The sequence below is a fragment of the Tenrec ecaudatus genome, chromosome 3 (assembly GCF_050624435.1).
Source record: "Tenrec ecaudatus isolate mTenEca1 chromosome 3, mTenEca1.hap1, whole genome shotgun sequence".
NCBI lineage: Eukaryota > Metazoa > Chordata > Mammalia > Afrosoricida > Tenrecidae > Tenrec > Tenrec ecaudatus.
Window position 1 is genome coordinate 148,220,334 of NC_134532.1, and position 23,448 is coordinate 148,243,781.

General features: G+C 47.6%; 1 protein-coding gene across 1 annotated transcript in view; it reads left to right on the plus strand.

Annotated features, from left to right (window-relative positions):
• Nucleotides 1–22,953, plus strand: part of SCARB2 (scavenger receptor class B member 2) — an 81,679-nt gene extending 58,726 nt beyond the window's left edge. Inside the window, exons 5-12 of the mRNA XM_075544180.1 lie at nt 4,026–4,117; nt 7,495–7,614; nt 9,743–9,912; nt 13,661–13,779; nt 15,075–15,148; nt 18,933–18,984; nt 19,769–19,927; nt 21,363–22,953. Coding sequence (XP_075400295.1) covers nt 4,026–4,117; nt 7,495–7,614; nt 9,743–9,912; nt 13,661–13,779; nt 15,075–15,148; nt 18,933–18,984; nt 19,769–19,927; nt 21,363–21,401 — 825 coding nt within the window. The 3' untranslated portion in view covers nt 21,402–22,953. The remainder of the gene's footprint in view (nt 1–4,025; nt 4,118–7,494; nt 7,615–9,742; nt 9,913–13,660; nt 13,780–15,074; nt 15,149–18,932; nt 18,985–19,768; nt 19,928–21,362) is intronic.
• Nucleotides 22,954–23,448: the final 495 nt, after the last annotated feature.

The window sequence follows — 23,448 nt, forward strand, 5'->3', positions numbered from 1 at the left end:
ATTTGTTTGTTTGCTCTTCTGGCGGTCCGTGGTGCGTCTAACATTCTCCACCGGCATCATCACTCAAAAGAGTCCCTCCTTCTGCCGAGTGTGGAAATGAATATAAGGGGAGGCAGTAAGCAGAGAGCTGGCACAGAGCTCCCCACCACTGAAAGAGACCTGGTTAACTAGTAGATCCTCTTATCGCCGTGTTGCAGGGCCAGCCCACTCACTTACATCCACTGGTGACTCTTGTCCTTGTTCACTGCTGTGGAGTGGGCTAACTCGTGGCCACCTTCTGGATCCCAGAATGCCATGTGGCCTGGTTGGACTTGCGGCATCTTCCTTGCGACTGGTTGGTTTGTGGCCATGAGAATAAGCCAATCCATCTCACTGAAGGTGTCCTTCCTGTACGTTGGCCTCTGTACTTCACCAACCAGGATGTCCTTTGTACAGATAGCTCTTCCCTGATGATGTGTCCTCAGTAAACAAGACAAAGCTTACTAAGGAGTATTCGGTGCGTATTCCCTTTAAAACTCATTTGGTGGTGGTTCTGGCAACCGACGGCATGGTCAATCTTCTTGGCCAACACCCCAGTTCAGCTGCTTCTTCTGTGTTCTTTTTTATTGTCCACCTGTCACGGGCAGATGAGCCAATGGAAAAGACCAAGGCTTGGGAGCAGTGAACCTTACCCATCAAAATGCCATCTTTGTGTTTAGGGCATCTCTGTTCTCCTTGGCATAAGAGAACTCTGGCACCTCCTACCTAGGATGGATTCGTACCAACGAAACTCACCACCATCCAGTCAATTCCCACTGATAATGACCTGATGGGGCAGAACAGAACTGCCCTGTGCATCGCTGAGGCTGTGAAGCGTGACGGGCGCAGCGGGTGCAGCTTTCTCCTGTGGAGCAGAACTGCTCACACTGTCCTGCCGTTAGCGGCACAGCATGTCACCCACTGGGCCTCCAGGACTCCTGCGGGCGTGGGCTCTGAGATGCAGTAAATGATCATTGGGAGGGACCTTCGAGAGCCAGCCAGTCCGGTCCTAGGCATGCTGTGCACTTGCATTCTCAGTGTTTATATGAGAGAACATCCTCAGCCTCCAACGGTGACAGCTTCTTTGTGTCCACGCTCGCTCGCAGACCCACCGCGGCCACAGAGCACCCATTTATCCCATTCTCCTCAAACACGACAGACACGGATACATTCAGACTCAGACGCCGACGCTGTGCAGATGACAGCTGGCGACAAACCCTTTGGGTTCCTCTGAACTGCTTGGTTACATGTTTAGCTACTTAGTGTTGCCCACAGCTGATTTAAGGGGGGGACTTCAAGAAGCAGTATAAAAAGATGAAAGATTTTGTGGTTTAGCATTTTTCCCAATGGGGTATTTGAACTTGCTGACATGTTTGTGTTACCGCTCTTAAGAAAGGAGTATTTTCTCCTACTTAAAGTCGCATAGCTTTTCATATGTGGCTATTCTATATGTAGACTGTTAACATATGACATAGTAGTGGGTGAGTGTGGAGCTGTTAACCCCAAGGTTGGCATTTCAAACCCAACAGCCACCCCTTGGGAGGAGACAGATGAGACTGCCTGCTCTAAGTCTAGAAGCTCTCCTGAGAACTGTCCAACATCATTGCACCATGCGAGGCTTCACTGAAGGTCACTGGCTGAGAGTCAGACCCAGGCTTTGCATGCGGAAGGAGATATTTCTACCACGGAACCACCATAGCCCTATATATTCCTCAAATGAAGACATGACTCACACACTATACAACTCACTGTTTTGAAGTGTGCAGATTCAGGGCCCTGTAGTGTTTTCGTTAGGTTGTGCAGCCACCATCACGGTCTCAATCCCAGGGCGTTTTACGACCCACCAAAGACTCCTGCACCCATTAAGCAGTCACTGCCCCACCTCTCCCAATCCCCTCACCCCCTGGCAACCATCCATCTCTGTCTGTGACTTTTCTTATGCTGGGCATTTTAAATAACTGGAATCCCCCAGCATGCGGTTTTTGTGTATTAGCATGTTCTCAAGGTTCATCCATGTTGCAGCATGTGTCGACACTTCATTTGGGTCATCAATTGATATTTTAGGATATACACTCTGTCTACTCATTCGCTAATGTATGGGCATTTGAGTTGTTTCTACATTTTTGCAATTACAAACAATGCTTCTGTGAATATGCATGTATACATTTTTATTTGTCTTGGGCATACACTGAGGAGTGGAATGACTAGCATATGCATATGGCAAATCCTCTTTTAGTTATTTTTTTTCTCTGAGGACCTGCCAAATGTTTTCCCAAATGTTGATCATTTTTTATGCTCCCGCAAATTGTGTATGATGGTTCTTAATTCCTCACATCTTCAACAAAGCTTGTTCTGGTCTTCCTTTTCTGGAATTGTAGCTATCCTGTTGTTGTTGTTGGGTGCCACGGAGGCAGCGCCGACTCACAGCGACCTCACGCGCAACAGAAGGAAACGCCCTCCTCACCACTGTTCTTATGTCCAGCTCAGCGTCCATGCATCCTGTGGAGGACCGTCCTCTTTTGGGCAGCCCCTCTACTTTAGCAAGCACAGTGTCCTTCCCCAGGAACTGATCTCTCCTGACAACATGTCCAAGCACGTGAGATAAAGTCTTGCCATCCTGGCTTCTAAGGAGCGTTCTGGCCGTACCTCTTCCAACACCCATCTGTGTGTCCTTCCAGCAGCCCGTGGCACTTCCCATGTTCTTCTCCGGCACCACAGTTCTAATGCATTGATTTTTTCTTTGGGCCTCCATCCTAGTGGGTGTGAACAGACCCTTACTGGCGCAGTGCTCAAAGAGCTCAGCCGCTAACTGGAAGATGGGCGGTTTGAACTCAGCCAGTGGCTCTGTGGGCGAAAGCCAAGGCAGTCTGCTTCCATCTACAACCTCGGAAACCCTATGAGACAGTTCTCCTCTGTCCTATAGAATTGCTGAGTCAGAATTGACTCAGCGGCCGTGGGTTTGATATGGTTACTTTTGCTTAGATGAGTTCTACTGATTATGAAATTTTGTATAAACGGAAATGGAAAGAATCTCAACATTGCCAAGAATTTCATTTTGCTCAACTCTACAATCACTGCCTCATGGATGCACCAGTCATAAAAGCAAATGACGTATTACACTGGGCAAATCTGCTGCCAAAGACCTCATTCTCTGCGGTGTGAAAGAGAAGGATGTTACTTGGAGGATTAAAGTGTGCCTGGCCCAAGTCATGAAAGCTGGACAATGACTAAGGAAGGCCGAGAAAGAATTGATGCGTTTATATTACTCTGTTGGTGAAGAATACTGAATACCATGGGCCGCTAGAACAAGGAGCCTGGTGGCAGAGGAGGTTGCCTACCAGGCTGTTGATAGAAAAGTCTGCAGTTCGAACCTCCCATCTGCTCAGAGGGGGATGAATAAGGCTTCGGCTCCCATAAAGATTTACAGCCTCCGAAGCCCAGTGAAGCCATGGTGCTTTGCCCTGTGGGCTTGCTAGGAGTGAGCATGGCTCAACGGCAGTGGGTTTGGTTTCCTTTAGTCAGAAGAGTGGAACAAATCTGTCTGGGAAGAAGTATAGTCAGAATGTCCCTTGGAAATGAGGGTGGTGAGACTTTGTTTCTTGTACCTTGAACGTGTTACCAGGAAAGATCCGTCCCTGGAGAAGGACATCATGCTTGGTCATGGAGGGTCACGGGGGTTCAGGGAAAAGGAGGAAGCTGGATGGACACAGTGGCTGCAGCAATGGGCTCAAATGTACCAACTGTGAGGCTGGCGTGGAACTGGGAAATGTTTGCATCGCTTCTTGGCAATTTGAATATTGTCTTTGGAGAAAGGCTATTCAAGTATTGTTTAGTTTTTAATTGGATCATTTATTTTTAAAACCATAAAGTAATAATATGGTTTATATTGTATTTAACAAAATATTTACAGTACCCTGATTCCTGGTTCTGAAACTGCCCAATTAAGGCAGTTTCATGAAGATGAAATGCGCTAGTTACTGTAATTTATCATGTTCACTTATTTTCAGAAAAATGGAACCAATGATGGTGACTATGTTTTTCTAACGGGAGAAGACAATTACCTTAACTTTACAAAGATTGTGGAATGGAATGGAAAAAAGTAAGTCTAGTGAAATAGAAATGTGACTCTTTTTTTCCAAATTACATTTAAACTACATGTTAACTTTTGCATTTTTTTTAGTATATTTGCTGCCGATGTGAGCACCCCTTCTGCACTGTTTCAAAAGTCTTAGCACTGTCATTGTTTTCAGATGAGAAGTTCAATAAATCTGTCAGTCTTTCATTGTCGTTTTAGAAATCAAGATTGGGATGATATGCTTTCATTGGTTATAAGCCAGTGAAAAATCGCACTTCAAGTGTTTAGTCCTCACTGAATGACTGGTGGCTACAGCACAAATCATTTCCAGCCACTGCTTGCTTGCTGTTTGCTTTGCTGGGAAGGGGAAGGATCTCTGCTCTTTAATGAATGCACTGTAGTGACAGTGATGGTTGCTAGACCGTGTATACGCGAGTATGAGCTGACCCGAATATCAGCTGGGGCACCTAATTTTACCAGAACAACTGCACGAAAAATGTGCTGAAAACTCGGTTTATATGTGAGTGTATATGGTATATATTTTTAAGGATGGAATTACCTATGAGTTCACCATTCACTTTTAAAGTGATTTTAAAACTATAGAGTCCTGATACAGTTGCTATTGTATTTAGCAACGTATTTACAGTACCCTGTTTCCTGGTTCTGGTTTAGGTAGCAGTGAGACCCAATTAGAACAGTTGCAGGAAGGAGGTGAAATGCAGACAATTCTGCCCTTGTTTCCACCCCCACCTCTGTTTCCCCCAAGCCCTCTGATAGCCACTGCCTTAGCAGGTCCTCCTCAGGCGTCTGGGGGCAGGAGGCTTCCTCCCTGTGAGCTTATTTTCCCCCTCTTGCCCTGTTGTGCTCTTCGAATGTTTAGTTACAGGTTCACATGCAGACATGGCTTTTGAAAAATAATTTTTAATAAAAACCAGGTAGCATAGTAGACATACTGTTGATTTAGAAAGGGCTGTGCCTTTTCCCTTTGATATTTCTCGGGGAAAGGCAGCTGTGTGCTTTCTATCAGCCAGAAGACTAATATATGTGAAACGCTTTTAAGAAGCAAATCAATCACATTACGCAAACCATTCATTTTCCAGGTTGTCCAGAACCTACCTTTGCGTGCACTTATTGGATTGCTATAAAGAAGTGTTCTGCATTGATATTAGCGAGACTTTTTGCCCAATTGCAACAGGGGACTGGGAGTACTAGGGAAAACGCGTATACATACTGTTGAACGTTTTCATTACATTACTCAAATTAAAAAAATTAAAATTAAATATCTACAGGATTAATTCCTTCTCGATTTGAAGCCAGAATTGGGCTTATTTTCTTAAGTGCTACAGGCAATACAAGTCACGTAGGTCATTGTGTGTCTCCTATTTGCCTGGATAGCTGGGAAATTCCAGAGCAAATGCAGTGTTCACAGCAGAGCTCCTCTGACCCCCGCAGGCCTGAAGAGTTAGCCTCCACCTTCAGATTGCTTCTAAATTCCCTGGACTTAAGTCCTATTTTATGTCGTTCTATTGCAAGTTGCCACCCCTCCATTTTGGAAGTAGTTTGTTTATAAATTACAAATATAGGCATCAGTATCAGCAGTTTCCAGATAAACACAGACTAGGAAGAAACACCTGGCAATCTACTTCCAAGAGTCAGCCACTGGAAACCTTGTAGGTCACAGCGGTCTGGGGTTACCATGAGCTCCAGTCCGACTGACTGGCAGCTGACAACAGCAGCAACAGCAGCAGTGGGTCTCAACTGTGGGCATTTTTGCCTTCCAGGAGCACTGGGCAATTCTGGCGATATTTTCGTTTGTCACAACTGGGGGTACCCTGAAAGCTAGTGGCTAGAGGCCAGGGACGCTTCTAAACATCCTATAGGGCACAGGACTGCCCCCACAGCAAAGAGTCCTCAAGTTTATATTGTTAATGACATAGGGGTAGCCCTGCATTCTTCCTGCCAATAAAAGTCTCTGGGTGGTAGGTAGACTTGTAAGACTTTACATATTTAAATAGCTGTATCCCATTGTTATTTCAGACTGATTTAAGCTAGGTATAAAATTCTAGGCTGACTTTTGGCATTTATTTTTTCCCCTTAATCCGCAGATTTATTGCAGTGTATCCAGGTTTTAATTTTTTTCTGTTTGACCCTGGAGACATACCTTCAATCCAGTGCCTACTGCCTGTCTTAAATTTGGGAAAACTGTAAGCCAGTATCTTTCCAATGATGACATCTCTACTATTTTCCCTATTTTTCTTCCTCTGAGAACTCCTATTTATCATTATTTGAACTTCTCGATCTAATTTTTGTATTTCCTAATTGATTCTTTGGTTTTTATCTTACTGCCTTTCTGAGTTAGTCTTTGTGTAAATACCTTAGAAATATCTTCCAGTCACCAGGTCTCTCTCCAACTATGTGCAGTCATGAGTTTTATCCCCAGCCCCTCCTCAGAAACTACTTTTATATCTAAGAATTTTGTTTTGGTCCCATGTCCCCCCCTCCCACCCCCCACCACCCACTTTCTGTGCCTTCCTACTCTTGTTTCACTCTTTTCTGTCGAATGAAGGGGAATGTTGAGCATTCTTGTGACTCAAGGGAAGTCTTCTAGTGGGTTTAGCACAGAGAACTGCTCCCGAAGGAGACAGAGTTAACCCTGTTTCATGAATATTACAGAAGCAGACATATTTCTCTTGAATTCATCTATCTGTAGGTTGGCCATGAGCAAGGCTAAACAGGATCGCTGCTCTAAGTAAAACTATCTTTCTAATCCTGTATGTTGTTGTTAAGGAGCCCTGATGGGGCAGTGGGGAAAGTGCCAGTCTGATGACCCCAAGATCCGTAGCTCAAAGCCACCAGACACCTCACAGAAGAAACACGAGACTGTGTGCTCCGTTAAAATGGACAGTTTCAGAGACCCTATGGAGTTCTAGTCCTCCCTCCTCGAGTCGCCCTGAATCTCAGTCAGCCCATTAGCTGTGGGATTTAGCGTTTGATGCTCTTGTTAGTGGCCAGCGAGTCAGTCCGACTCACATGGACCCCACGTGTGCAGGGGGAATTACTCCAGGCTGTGACCTTTTGGAAGCCTGTCTTCTGCAGGTGTTTCTTGGCGAGTCCAGCTAGTAGTTGACTACTTACCCATTTGCACCCTCTCTACAGGCTGTCCTTTTGAGGGAAAGAGAGGAAATGTTGGCTATCACCATTATGGAAATTGACTTGAGGGATAGGAATTTGCTTTTTCCTCCTCTTTGACCTGATCCCTCCCCAAGACCACCATTGTCTGTGCATATGAGTAGCCTGCAGTGGGGTGGCCATCTCCTCGGTACGCATTGCAAAGTCCTGACCATTTGATTCTAAAAGCAAATTTGCTCATCCTTATCCTTTCTTGTGCATTTTAATCGCAGGTCACTTGGCTGGTGGGGAACAGAAAAGTGCAATATGATTAATGGAACAAATGGAGACTCTTTCCACCCGTTAATCACCAAAGATGAAATCCTTTACGTCTTTCCATCTGAGTTTTGCAGGTAAGAACGTTACAAATGAGTTTTTTGACTGCCCCTCTCCCCCGGAAAATCTAGTGCCATTAGGGTGATTCCAACTCGCTGGAAGAGTAGAGCCGAGCAGAGCTGCCCACAGGGTTTTGGAGACTGGGAACCCTCAGGAAGCTGACTGCCACACCTTTCTCCCACAGAGCCGCAACCTTTCAGTTAGTGTAGGAGTGCTTAATCACTTGTGCCACCCAGGCTCCTTCTGTTCCTGACTGCAAGGCCTCCAAAAGTGTGAGGTATATCTGTAACACTTAAGCTTACACACGTAAGCTTAATAAGGTCAATTCTGATGGCACATTGAAAGACAGTGTAGCATAGTCTAAAGTAGAGATGTCAGGGGCAGACCCCACTGAGTCATCTACTGTGACTCTTCTAGCCTGACTCTCTGACTCCACCATATGACCTTTCCCTGTATGGGTCTGGTAAGAAGATGGGGGAAGACACTGAGAGGCTCCAGCTGCTCACAGCCTGACTTACTTCCACCTCCCCATGCCACATCTCTCGCCCTTAACCTCAGGCTGTTTAAACAAGGGCTGATTTCCCTGGCCTCCGTCTCTTCTCGCCCCCGCTGTGCACAGTTGACTCAACAGTCTCGATTGCCAGTAGCTTTCTATGAAATATCGCTTCAAAGTCCAAAGGAACCTTGTGGCATGTGACATTGTTGGTTCATTCCTCTCACATTTCTACAAACTGCTGAACTTCCATTGTTTGATCACAGGCCATGCAAGTGCACCTTTTGCCAATCCCCCAGGGTGGAAACAATGGTGATGCTGTCAATCCCTCCTCCTCTCCCCCCCCCCCCTGTTTAATCAGCCACCAAGTACTGTTGGTTCCTGCTCAGAAATAGCTTTTAAGGCGGGGAGGGATGCAAGGGGCTCCGAGCACAATGATGGACGGATAACACCCCCCACCCCATCCCACCAGGAGGACGAACAACAGAAATGTGGGTGACAGTGGTCAGTGTAAGACATGAAAATAATAATGATTTATAATTTATCAAGGGCTCAGAAGGGTGGACAGGGTGGGGAGGGAGGGAAAAAAGAGGAGCTGGTAACAAGGGCTCAAATAGAAAGTAAATGTTTAGAAAATGATGATGGCAGCATATGTACAAATATGCTTGATACAATTGATGTATGGATTATTATAAGACCTGTCAGAGCCCTCAATAAAATTATTTTTAATAGCTTTTGAATTCATCCTCATTTCTCCACCTGGGCTGTCTATGCCATATGTTAGATCCTTTCTGTCTCTCATATGGGATAGCCTGACTCCCTATGCAATAAATATTTGTGGAAACAAAATTACATAGAAGAAACAAACGTCGATAGGAAAAGGCAGTTGATTGAAACACCGGAACTGGGGCAGAAAGAGGCTTGAAAGAAGGTTTGACACAAAGGCACGCCATTTGGTAGATCTTGGCAAAGCTAAAGAGGCATGCCTGCTGCGATTCTGCCAGTCTCTCAGGTAGGTTCCCTGGCATGAAGAAGTCTTGTCTGTGCCTTCCAGGAGGTAGGCGGCGGTGCCCATTGAACATTATAGTAATGAAAACGGAAGACAACCCAATGACCACAGAGAGGAGCCTGGAGAAGTCCGTCCCGGTCTATTCTCAGGCAGCATACCACTGGCTGTGAGGTGGGCCCAGCACTGGACCGTGTCTGGCTCTGTTGCACATGAGGACACGTGCACTGGAGCCAACTTGACTGCAACTCACAGCAGTCAGCAACATGCTCGTACCATAGGGAATCCCATGGAATTTTAGATGAGAGAGTCAGTGCTAGGTACATTGCTATAATCAATTAAAAATGAAATTTTGAATGTGGAAATTGGTATACTCTTTCTATAACTTAAAAATAGCAAATGAAAAAAATTAATAAAAAGGACACAAGAAAAGAGAGGGCCCCCCTCAAGTAGAGGGGAAATAGCAGATGATTCTACGTGCTAATAACACTCTGAGCTGGTGGAGCTTCTTTCAGAGACTCCTTTCAGTTTCAGTTGACATGTATCTGGCAAGCGTTCAGGAGGGCTTTACGTGTCAACTCATTGATTTGGGGCCGGTTACACCGACTGGGGCCCACATTGGCTTTTTATTCTTATCTCCTAACAGGTCAGTGTTTCTAACGTTCAGTGGCTTCGAGAACATACAGGGACTGCCTGCCTATCGGTATAAGGTTCCTGCAGAAATACTAGCCAACACTTCAGATAATGCCGGCTTCTGTATACCTGAAGGGAACTGCCTGGGCTCGGGAGTGTTAAATATCAGCATCTGCAAGAATGGTAAGATCCCAGAGGAAGGGAGAGGAGTATGGAGGTCTAGAATGTGGAAGGATTGGAAAGCAGACTATATTGTCAGCCCAATTAGAAAGAAAGATTCGCATGATCCCTATTCTACCTTACAAATCTAGACAGAGGACGTACACTGGTACAGATAGGCACTGGATACACAGCGAATCCAGGACAGATGAACATCTCAGGACCATTGTTGAGAGTGGCGATGGAAGGGTGGAGGGAAGGTGGGGTAGAACGGGGGACCGATTACAAGGATCTACATATACCCCCCTCACTGGGGGACAGACAACAGAAAAGTAGGTGAAGAGAGACGTCAGAGAGTGTAAGACATGACAAAATAATAATAATTTATACATTATCAAGGGATCATGAGGGAAGGGAAAAAATGAGCTGATGCAAAGCGCTCAAGTGGAAAGCAAATGTTTTGGGAATGATGAGGGCAACAAATGTACACATGTGCTCGACACAATGGATGCATGTATGGATTGTGATAAGAGTTGTACGAGCCCCCAATAAAATGATTTTTTTTAAAAACCAATGCATTGATAACAAGTGAGATCAGTGGTGACAACCCTCTTATATGAATGTAAATAAAACACTACGCTTAAAAACAAAAGACTGATATTTTAAGCGTAGTATTTTATGCCGTGGCTGTGAAACCCACTGCCATCGAGTCGATTCTGACTCAAAGTGCTCCTATAAAGCTGTAAATCTTTATGGGAACAGAAGAGTGATTGGTGGGTCTGAACCGTCAACCTTGCAGTTGCAGCTCAACGCTTACCTGATAACACCACCAAGGCCCCTTCAAATTGTCAATCATGGCCGATTGATTTCTTTGGCGGGGTGGGGGGGGCAATGATTTTTATTTATGGACTGTCACGGTGTATTTCTTTCTGGGTGGTAGTTGACACGTTTTCATAGCAGTAAGAGGTGGCGCTTACCATGTGGTCCTCTAAGTGCTCTGCATGTTGCTGTTGGGGCCGTGGGCTGGGCTTCTGGGTGACACAGACCTGCCCCATGGGTTTTCTAGGCTGTCATTGTTAGGGATGATAGCCAAGCGCCTAGCCATTGTACTCCAGTGCTCTTTGTCCATATTTGCACGTGGTAATTCATCTCAGGAAGGTCTCAAATGGCTTCAACGGCCCAGCACTGGACGAGGAACCTAAAGGTGGTGGCAGTAAAGATGGCATCTCGGTAACTGGGAACCACGTGTCGGGAATAGGGCGCCCTTCATGGCCATAAAGACCACGGGGAATGAGAGCTCGTTCCTGGCTCTCACCACCGGTGAAGGCTCTTGAAAATATCCCGTATCCCTGTCCCCCTCAAGGCCCCAACGTGGATTTATTTTTCTGGATGTTTGGTGAACAGTGTGCTTTCTCCAGAGGCTGGTATTAGAATAATAGAGTCTAATTGGTAAGACAACTTACGTCAGCGTCTTTTCCTCTTTCGTCTCACATGCACATTCTCAGACGTGGACTGGAGTGTTCAGCTCTCCAGGCGTGTGGCTGTTTGGTAACGTCAAGTGTGCTCCAACTCCAGGGGGCCCCATGCACACAGAAAGAAACGCTGCCCGGGCCGGCACCATCCCTTGTTGTAGCCGGTGTGTCAGTCCATCTCACTGAGGGTCTTCCTCTGTTTGTGCCCCCTCCACTTTACCAAAGCACGACATCCTTCTCTGGGCACTGGTCTCCAGAATTATCCTCAAGTTTTCTAAATGCTCAAAGCAACATTGCGGATATTGTGGGGAGTGGGTGTGTAGAGGCAGGTAGATCTGGGGTTGAGTCCTATTTCTATTCCCTTTGTTGACTAAGGGCCAGGTGGACAAGGGTCCTGAGCACCAGTGTTCTTCTCGTCCATAAAATGGAGATATCTAGCTTCCGTAGAAGACAAGAGATGGAGATAACGTATGAGAGAGACCCACGAGAGTGTCAGGCTTCTTAAGCCCTGAGTTGATTTGTTTATTTTGCTGCATTTTGAAGGTTGCTGTAGGTCACAAGGAAAGAGACAGTGGCTGTGTGGGACTGAGAAGCACAAAAGAGCAAGCCACGTGTGCTAGTCTGGTGGACTGGAGAAACAAATTCATGGACACCCCCGTACGTGTAGGAAAGAGCTCGATATACCAGAGCAGTTGGATAATGAGAAAATATCCCAGCCCAGTCCAGACCAAGTCCATAAGGCTGATATTAGCCCACAGGTTTCAGCAGCATAGCAATATACAAGTCACCACAGTGTGACAAAATGACTGGCAGGTGGTGGAGGTCTTGGATAAACTGGTGGTCTGCCATTTAATCGATGCTGACTTATAGCGCCCCTATAGGACAGGGTAGAACCGGCCCTGGGCATTTCCAGGCCTACAACTGTTTACAGAGTAGGACGGCCTTTCTCCCCGGGAGAGGCTGGTGTTTCCAAACCGCCAGCCTGTGGATCACAGCCGACCGTGGAACCACCAAGTCCCCAGGGCTCTGAAATCTTGCATAGGTTTCCTCTAATAACTTGCTTCCCTATTTGTTCCTTAAAATGAAAGAAAGAAGGAAAGAAAGAAAGAGAGAAAGAAAACCCAAAGTCTTCAGGTGGGCAGATCAGTATCTCATCAGAAGCCAAGTGTATAAAATGACCAGTCTTAAAACCAGTCTACATCAACACATTCAGGAGAACAAGGTCTGTCTTGGGTAAAACAATCCAAACCCAAACCAAGCTCAGTGCCATTGAGTCGATGCAGACTGATAGCAACCGACCCCCTATGCGTTTCCCAGACTGTTTAGAGGAGTAGAAAGCCCAGTCTTTCTCCCTCAGAGCTGCTGGAGGTTTTGAACTGCTGACCATGTGGATGGCAGCCCAGTGTGTAGCCACTATACCACCATGGCTCTTTTTGGTCAAACAATAGGAAATTAAAATAGGACACCAAGCCAAAAGGACACTTTTAGCTTCACGCAACTGCATTCTAGCAGTCACTGACTGCTAAAAAACTATAATTAAGACAGGTGCATGGAAGTTCAATTAGAATTCTGACAGCAGTCAGAAGTCCCTGGGTGAATTCTGCAACTTTTCTACCTGTTTTCTCAAATGTAAAATGTATATAATAATTCTAACTTCACAGGGATGCTGGGAATGCTAATTAAAATAGTGTATGTACAGTTCTTGACACATTATGAACCCATTTAGGTTGAGTGGTTTCCCCTCATAGGGACCCTATAAGACAGAATTGCTTCATTGAATTTCTGAGACACTCAATCTACTTGAGAGCAGAGAGCTTCATCCTTCTTTTGCTATGTTATAGGTTAAAATAAATGTTGCAGAATAAAGAATTTATCCAGGCCTTCAGTATACATTGTGGAGTAAAATAATTTAGAGTGAGTGAGATGTCAAAAATGTAGATAAATCTTGAATGAGGCTGTATATGATGGAACTATAACTCCTATACCATGCGGAAGGAGGTCTGGTGGACTAGTGGATACGCAGTGGGCAGCTAGCCACAAGGTCAGCAGCTCGAAACCATCAGCAGTTCCCAGGAGGAAGACAAGGCTTTCTCCTCCTGCACAGAGTTAGTCTTGGAAACCCATAGGAGCAGTCCTGCTCTATCCTGTAAGGTCACCGTGAGTCAGACTCAACTTGCCGGCAGTGTGTTTTTGAGTGTGTGTCTCATGTTGACGCATGTATAGGTGCCCTTCCCCGTGGAGGTCAGGCTTGTGATCAGGAACTGCATACTTACCTCCTCATGGTTTTCCTTAAAATGCAGGTGCACCCATTATCATGTCTTTCCCACACTTCTACCAAGCGGAGGAGAAGTTTGTCTCTGCCATTGCAGGCATGCATCCCAATGAGGAAAATGATGAGACGTTTGTGGACATCAATCCTGTGAGTATATGCTGCTTGCTGGTGATGGGGCGTCTGTGTTCTTCTTTCTATACAGTGTGGACAGAGGACAGTGGGATAGTTCCAAGCACACTCACAGAATACATAGTCTTTCTACATGGGGAAAACTCAGCTCAGTCTGGTGTCATGCAGAGTCTCATAGCCTTGTATTCATAACCCTTTATTAAGTCTGGCCTTCATAGATGATAATATACAGAAATACTAGCAAACTTCCTTACACACACACACACACACACACACACACATACTATAGTCAAAGTTGGAGACAGCTGAGACTGGACCCATGTCAGCTGGCCAGTTTCCCACATGGATCTTGGGCTTGACCATGCTCATTTCTCTGTACTGTTTTGGTTGAGTTTTAAATATACATGTTAGCACCCGTCACTTTGAGCCAATTTTATTCTATAGAAGTTTATTATTTGAGATTATTTGCTTTAAAAGCATGAGTTGTAAAGACCTTTTAATTCTATCCTAATAAAGCAAAGAAGTTAAAAATCTTCTAAAACGATTAGGCTATCACTTCACGGTGTGAGGGCCTCTCGCTGCAGGCACTTCCACTTCCATGAGTAGAAGGCTGGATACCGCCCTTCTTGGGTTGCCTAACATACAACTTTAGGGACACTTCACTTTTAGCTTCACGCAACTGCATTCTAGCTGAGAATCTAATGAGCTTACCCTTTTGTCAGTAAGAGTTGGTGTGGTTTTCTCAGACCCCCTCTTAGCCACCTCTGGGTCAGTGTACCTGGTCAGCTTTCAGGAGCACCTGTTAGCAGGTGCTTGTCATCATGAGCGAAAGGTGGCCCCATAGCTTGGGTGCTAGGTAGGGGGCCCCCAAGGGAGACAGCTACTGCAGCACTGACTGTTATTGACTCCCTTCTCATTCCATGGGCCCCTCCTCTGGAAAGCTCCTTCCATATCCACCTGGATGTCCAGCCTTGGCAGGCTCTCTATTGGCTCTCCCTCCTGCTGGAGTCCTCTAGGGTTCTGCTTCTTAAGTGTGACAGCATCCTGGGATCTTGTGAGATGCCAAACCTCGGGCCCCAGCCTGAACCATCTGCATCAGAATGTGCATGTTCCCAAGACCCCCCAGAACACACATGCATGCCCAGGCACCGGAAACAACCAATGGCGCTCAGTCTGTTCCAGGGGTCAGTTCCCCCGGGTTGCACTCTGCATATCATTTATCAGAGCCACGGCGACAAAACTCGATGGGAAGCTCTTGTTTGCTTTTTAATTCGTGTGTCCCAATGCTTTCTTTCCCCTTCTCTGATTTGCAGTTGACGGGCATTATCCTAAGAGCGGCCAAGAAGTTCCAAGTCAACGTTTACGTCAGGAAATTCGATGACTTTGTGTAAGTTCTGACTGTTTCTAACATGGGTGCAGGGTGTTTGCCAATTGGCATTCTGCTGGGGTCCACGTGGTAGGGAGTCTAGCCCTTTTCTCCCTCCGCCCTTCCCTGCCCTTCAGGACAGCGCCTTCACCTCCATCCTGTGCCTTGGTCTCCCCACCTAATTATCACATGCAGCCTGACACTCACAGAGTGCTCTCCTTGGACAGGAAGTCAAATCCCATGTCTTTTTTTTAAAATCACTTTATTGGGGCTCTTACAGCTCTTCTTACAATCCGTACATCCATTGTATCAAGCACAGTTGTACATATGTTGCCATCATCCTTTTCAGAGTATTTTCTTTCTACGGAAGCCCTTGGTATCGGCGACTTGCTTTCACCCTCCCTCCCCCACCCTCCCAGCCTCATGAACCCTTGATAAATTATTATTTTTATATCCTACACCGTCCGCTGTCTCCTTTCACCCATATTTCTGTTGTTCATTACCTTGTGGGGGGGAGGGGCAGGGCTTATACATTGATCATTGTGATCGGTTCCTCTTTCTCCCCCACCTTCCCTGTACCCTCATGGTATTGCTGCTCCCATTGTTGTTCCTGAGGGGTTATCTGTCCTTGAGAATCCCATGTCTTACTCTCTGATGCCAAGTAGTAATTCAGCTCAAGTCCCTTCCGTTCTGCTCTGTACCACTTCTTTCTTTTTTTCAGTGTTCTATTTGGTGACTTTTGGGTTTGTAAAGGCTTGCTTGTTCCCTAACACATTTCTTCAGTGCTGTGTATTTGCATAACACTAACCATTTTTAGTTTTATTGATAAAGAGTTCACCCACCATATACTTCCATAGTTCAGTCACTCAAAGAGAGTTGTATATACATATATACAGTCAGTTCTAGGGTACCCTCCCCCGTTCATTTTTTGCTCACCAATTCCCCTCACTTTTCCCTCCCCCATCCCAGATAAACCATTGAATCAGTCCTTGTCTCTGTGCATCCACTCCTGTGCTTCATAAACTGGGACGCCTAACAGAAACGAAAAACAAAATGAAACAGAAAGAAAATAATACTGAAATGAAGATAAAAATAAAGAATAAGTAAGCAGACACTACCAGCAATATTACAAAAAGCCAGAGAGAAAATTTCTGGCATGGAACATGTGAGAAATATTTAATCCAAGAGCAAATTCCGGAGGGGTCCAGAGGGAAGTCCACTGACCAGGTTTAATGTTATACTGGAGCCCCATCCCCTTAATCAAGTTCACCATCAGCTCTGGCAGGTAGCAAAGCTGTTTGCCTCCTTCCACAATGGCCAGAGTGGATCTGCCAGGGGCTCAATCTGACTAGATACTCGCTGTGGAATTGTGGGCTCCCACTGTCCCCTAGCCGTCTACGAATTGGGTGTTCGCCATGTAAGCCCTGGTACTTCTCCCTGCCTCCTATTTGGGTTTGTTATCGTCATTGTCGGAGCCCACAGGCTGGAGTGCTCCTTCCTGATGGACACCGTTGGTGCCTCCCTTAGATGGCTGCTCGTGTGATGCCCTTTGTACCACTTCTGCCGTCCTTCTTGGTCTGCCCCAGCCACCCGGAGCCAGGCCAGATCTCACCGTTAAAAGGCACGGTGCACACATGGCCAAATTGGCCCAGGGCTTTGGAAGCTAGCCACAAGCTTGGGGTGCCCCGGCGCCCACTAGTCCCTGGAGTTAGATAATGCACGAAATGACTCACAGAGTAGGGGTGCTAACAATTACTGTCTCGCTTGAACAAAATGAAGACACCAATGAGAGAGAAGGGCAGGACCACGTTTGGGAGGCTTCCAACGTAGAGCTTCCACGGCCCCCAAAGGGACACACTGCACACCCTCACGAGCGATGTCTAATAACCAGGAAGCCCAAAGACTTTCCCGGGGACATAGTCATGATTGATCGCGTCTGACCCCTTCCCCTGAGGCCGGCTGATGTCGCGTGGTAGGTCTTCCTGTCAAGGCCAAGCCCCTCCTGAGCGGCCCCATTAGTTGTGATGTGCCAGCCTTCAAGATCTTCAGGCACTCAGGAAAGGCACAGTCTTAGGGGTCGTCTGTCAGGAACCAAGGTCTCCCTGGGTGACGCAAAAGGTCTGTGCTCCACTCTTACCCTAACGGTTGGCAACTTGAGCCCATCCAGGTGTGCTGTGGCTGAAAGGCCTGGCGATCTGCGTCTGTAAAAACCACAGCCAAGGTAGCCCTTGGAAGCCAGCGCTCATGCGGCACACCTGGGGCTGCCCTGAGTCAGAGCCATCTCGCCAACGACGGGCTTGGGTTTTCTCTTGGAACCCAGGAAAAGACTAGATTCTTCGAGTAAGCTTGTTTGTAAATCCCAGAACATACATGGACTCATTTCTTACAAAAACTCAGTATATTACCCCCATGAACCCAGAAGGCTTAGCGGTTACACATCGGGCTGCAGTCAGCAAGGTCTGCAGTTTGAAACCACCAGCCTCTCTGAGGAAGCAAGAGGGGGCTTTCTACTCCGGGAAGCAGCTCCAATCCTGGAAACTCACAGGGGCAGTTCTACCCTGTCCTAGAGGGTTGCTGTGACTCAGCATCGACTCAATGGCAACCAGTCGTTACAGACAAGAAAACCAAGGCACAGATTTTAAGTAACTTGGCAGCGTTCACACAGATAACAAGGCCGCGTGGCTCTGGAGTCTGTTCTTAAAGAAATATTTCCTTCCCCGCAATGTCCTCCCCTTCTGCTTCCGCCTGGACGCGCACCCATGTTCACTTGGTTGGCTAGCTAACGTTGCCTTCTGACTACTCCTGCTGCTGAATCCCTTTGCTCCTCCCTTGATTTCATCGGATAAACAACAACTGCAAAACTCACTGCCATTGAGGGGATGCTGACCCACAGCAACCCTACAGGACACGGTGGAACTACCCTGTGAGTTTCTAAGACTGTCACTCTTTATGGGAGTGGAAAGCCCGTCTTTCTCCTGTGCAGCTGGCTAGTGGTCTTGAACTGCTGACCTTGCAGTTAGCAGTCCAATGTGTAACCACTATGCCACCAAGGCTCCTTCTCTAAAAGTCACCACTTAATTAGGATTCTTGCAGTGTAATGAGTTCCAACTGTTCACTGGGGATTTATTTTTAATATAAGAAAATGCTTATAACGTTGAGTATAAAAAACAATGAAAACTACATGTGTAACAAGTAGGTGCATATACATTTGTGTGTATGTATACACAAATACGAACACGCATACAAATATACAGCTATATACATATATGGAAGAAACAAAAGGAAACGCCTGCTTGGCCCACCTCTGCCATTTACCAGATTTCTCTCTGCATGTTATGAAACCAGCGTGGCCTGTGAGAGTAAGTTTGTCACCCACAGACGCTAACCTGCGGTGGACTGATTGAGTATTTAAGAGCTGAGCACAGCCGGAGAAACCGGAGGCCCGGTTTCCTCTCGGAGGGTGCAATGAGCGCCAGGCCGGCGCCCGGTGACAAGCCCCTGAGGGATGGCAGGGCTTCTGCACTGCGTAGCTTCTCGCGGGGACAGTTAGCAGACGAGCACCGGCCGAACTTGCTCTCGGCACCTTGATTTCTGATCATTACACTTTGCATCACCGTGCGATGGCTAGACTGACAGGATGAATACTGGAGCCAACTTCTGATTAAAATGTGAACTGAGAAGCCAGCAGGAACGTGCCATGGAACATGCATGCTGGGATGTTCGTGGAAACGCGCCTATCTGCAGAGCGGGCCGCTAACCTGGGCTGGCAACGCCACTAAAGCCACCCCACCCTTTTTCTTCATAGTGAAACCGGAAACATGAGAACGCTGGTTTTCCCGATAATGTATCTTAACGAGGTAAGTCCTGCTCGAGACCCTTGGGGCAGCCAAGTGTGCACCTACGGGGTTCCGAGTGAAACCCCTGATGTTGAGGGTCCGGAGAGAGGTCGGCAACCTTGCCGTCAGAGAAGACACAGCTAGGGGAGCCAACAGGTGAAACGGACCAGGCAGTGTAGACTGTGAGGCAGGGACGGAGCATCGAACAGAGTGAGACAGAAGACAGTGTAGACTGTGAGGCAGGGACGGAGCATCGAACAGAGTGAGCCAGAAGACAGTGTAGACTGTGAGGCAGGGACGGAGCATCGTACAGAGTGAGCCAGAAGACAGTGTAGACTGTGAGGCAGGGACGGAGCATCGAACAGAGTGAGCCAGAAGACAGTGTAGACTGTGAGGCAGGGACGGAGCATCGTACAGAGTGAGCCAGAAGCTCAGAGAAGGGTCTTTAACCAAACCTTGGCTGGCCAGAGGAAAGTTCAGAACGGAAATTATACCATGCTGGAGTTTGAATGCTATGTTGGAGTTGTTAGAAAATAAGAGAGGACATTATTTTAGTATTTCTGAATACTTTTTCCTTTGTTTTCGCATGCTTTTAATTAAGAATTTAAAGGGGGGGGTGTTCAAGAGAAAAAGAATGATAAAGAATCCACGCTCACTCTGACTACATTTACTCACGAATGGATTCTCAGTGTATCTGCTTTGCTAACTGGAGGAAGCTGTTTCTTCCCCTGGAAGAAATACACAGAAAAACAATGATAGCTGGATATTCAATAATCAGAGACTGACGATTTTCGTGCCTCTCTAGAGCATTCTGATTGATAAAGAGAGTGCAGACCGACTCAAGTCTGTGATGAACACTACCATGATCATCACCAACATACCCTACATCATCATGGCCCTGGGGGTGCTCTTCGGCTTGATCTTCACTGGACTTGCGTGCAGGGGGCAGGGATCCATGGACGAGGTGAGTAGTGACCGAAAGCATGCCTCCCGCGCGGAATACCTTTCTAGAAAAATTCCTACTTCAAGGGCTGCCAACTGGCTCTTCAGGAAGGGGTCTGGGCTTTTATCATGGGCACAATGACTTTCTAGCCAAATGTGTGTCAAAGAAGGTGAGGGGAATAAAAATAAGGTGGGTGATAAAATGGTCCCACCTAGTATGCGACACTCTCTTGGTGGGAATGGAATCTCAGGATGTATTAGTTTTCCCAGATAACACAAAACAACAATGAAAAACACACAGTAACTTCAAAGAAGAGGAAGCAGAAGGCAGTTAAGCACTTGGACTTGGGTGTCAGACTGCTTGGGGTCCAGGCCCAAGCCTGCCTGTTTGTAATATTAAACTGCTAGTGGGTTACTCATGGAGCTGATCTTAAAAGGGTGTGTGTGGAGACTTGTCCCAGTGTTATCAGTGTAATAAGAGCTCAATAAACATCAATTATTATCAAAGATGATCAAGCAACTCCAAGATTATAATTCCAAGCAAGGTTCCTGGAGACCTGGAAAGAATCCCTGATGTATCAGAATTATCGATTCATTATCTTCTGGGAAGACTGGATGGGAGAAGCTATTAATATGGCCTTCCCTATATGACCAGCAGGCCAAACCAAGACGGCAAGGGGTCTTTTCTCTCCCTGCTTCCCAACAAAGCCTCCTTTGTCCCCAACACCTCCCCGAAGACGTGAAGTGGACAATGCAACAGACGGAAGTCCTCCGAGCAGTGTTAGCCAGTCTGGCTTCCACAGCCCTCCATCAAGTGTCTTACCCCGTGCCTCTCATTGCAGCGTGAATTAGCTGTGCGACAAACTGTCTTGCATGTTATGTGTAGAGGTTCCTTTCTGTTTGAGCTTTTCCTGCACGCAGAGAAAACCCTGTGGGGATGGTATACTGCGGCTACAGTCCACCCCTCCGCGTGTCCCCACAGCACGGCGAGGGGCCCCACTTCTGAGTCTGATGGGAGTGGTTGCTGGGCCGTGACAGTGGGCTCACACCTAGCAATTGTGTGGATGATGCAGGCCGGGCCACGTTTCGCTTTGGAGTGCACAGGGTCTCTGAGCGGAACCGAGTCGAGGGCATCTAACAATCACCACCTTACAGACGCTGTAATGGGTTTCAAGCAGCAAGGAGGCAAATTCCGCAATCTGTGTTAAGTGTCCCGGCTGAGGTAAACAGCGCGGAGGCTAAAGTACTCTCCAGTTTGGTGGTAGGAGGAGGTTGGGGGGCTCCTGGGGAAGGTTAGAGCCCCATCTTAAAAGAAAACACCAGAAGAGATGGGCCAAGAGAGGAGACGGTGAGTGGGGCAAACAGCCTCTCGTTTCTCCACACTCCTACCTTTCCTCTCCAGGGAGAAGTTTCTGGCATAAGCACCTGACTGTCTTGTCCTGTCTCATCTGTTTCAGGGTACGGCCGATGAGAGAGCACCCCTTATACGGACCTAACCACTGTCTGAGCCTGGCGAAGGAGCCTGCGAGCCACCCCGAGCTGGCCCGCGTGCTGGGCAGTTCTCAGCTCCTCACAGGCCCGTTGCTTGTTGTAGACGGGGGACTGGACGCAGTGCTGGGGGCTGATGAGGACCCCGGGGCCAGCCAGCTAAAGAAAGACCGGGCGGCCGTGGCCAGCCCTTATGCTTTATAGACAAACATGTTCTGTTTTCCATGTCTAGCAAGTATTTCATAACCCTCGTAGAGTGATCTGTTGTCGCCGGGTGCCGGGAGCTCCAGAGCTGTGTGCCCACTGTCGTGGTTGTCATGCCTCTGCCTATCGCTGTCAGTGTTGTCTCGCCGTGGTCTGTGTTCTTCACTTGCTCCGAATGCACGGCCCCAGGCTGCACCGTGCTCCTGCAGTCATCTCCCCGGGACAAAGCTACAGAGTCGGAATCCAGGGTACAAGGACAGCCGCACTCAATAAAGCCTTCGACTGCGCCGACGGCCTATTGCAAACACACACATGTGGCTTTTTGTGTTTTCCGTGTCATCTTCTCCAGGACAGCTTCTGGATCTTCTGATGACTTGTGGACTGGATACGAACCGAGTGGGGCAGGGGGTGGGTGCAGAGTGAGAGAGAGACTTATGAGTCGGTACTGAGAAGTCTTTTTGCCTCAGACCAAAAGGAGATTGCATCTTGCCATCTTTGTTTCATACCAGTCAACTTGGCTTCGAAACACGTTTGGCATTTTCCTCCAGAAGGTCTATGGCAAACCTATACAACTGCAGTCAGAAGTGGTCTAGATTGGTAAAGAATATCCCTATTTGGTTCTGGGTGGAAATGACACACTAAGGCACCCTGGTGGCACCACGGGTCAAGCACTAGGCTGCCAATCTCAAGGCTGGTGGCTCAGACCCCTCAGCCGCTCCGTGGGAGAAATCTGAGCTGTGTCTGCTCCCCAAAGATAAAAGTCTCACCCCCGATGGGGCAGTTGTGCTCCGTCCTCTGGGGCCAGGCCAAGTCAGAATTGACTCCCTGACCGTGCTCTTCCTCGGGCCGCTCCTTGGAGCCAGTGCTGTGGAAAGGTCCCTGCGGGCTTTCTGAGTGTCAGCAGTCACCGTCGCAGAATGCAAGCGCCCCATGCTACGCTACTCGACCCAGAGGGCGCAAATAAGACAGGTCAGGACAGTGCGCTCGGGGAAACTGGGAGTTCGGCACAGAACCGGAACGGGCTTTGCCACTAGGAGTACCAGGATGTGCAGGCGAGCCTTATGATGCTCACTCATCAAGGGGAACAGGTCCTAAACAACTAACCCGTGTTTTGGGGGGTGTATGTAAGGAAGGTTCGCTGCTTGTTTAAGAACTTTTAATGGACTGACTCGATACCCTAGGCGTGGCTGGGGCCAGTCGCTTGCTTCGCTCCTGGAGGGAAGAGGACCCTGGTCGGATGCGCTTCAGGTAGTCTCTAGTCGGTTCCTTTCCCGTGATGCTTGACATGCTTCTTTCTACTGTTAATGTACACGAAATGGTTCACTAATAAAAAACGGCTGTTTCTATGACATTGCACCAGAAGTTGTGTGTCACGTCTCCGGATGTCCAGTCATCGTTGGAATTCCTGTTGAAAGATGCTCCTGGGCCTCTAGACAGATGCAGCCCTGGGAGGGGGTGGGGGTTGTCTCACAAGTTCCAAGCCCTGCCTTTCTGTGAAGCCCCCTCAGCCTGGCAGAGGAGGATGGGGGAGTAGGTGAATGGGAGTCTGGGATCGATCAATGCCACAGCCCCTCAGAGGGACCGTTCTGAGGCTTATTCTACCTGGTTCCTCAGCCAGGACTGAGTCCTGTGAGCTGGGTGCCCACCATGGTGCCTGCCTTTCTCTAGCTTTTACACACAGACACACACACACACACACACACACACACACACACACACACACACCCTGCCCCTGCTTCTCTCCCCATGATCCTTCTGCAGCTCCCTCCTCAATGACCTGCTCGCCCTAACAGCCTTGTCTCCAATGCTGCTTCCAAGTGCACGGAAACAGACAAAGACTTCTGGGAGGGC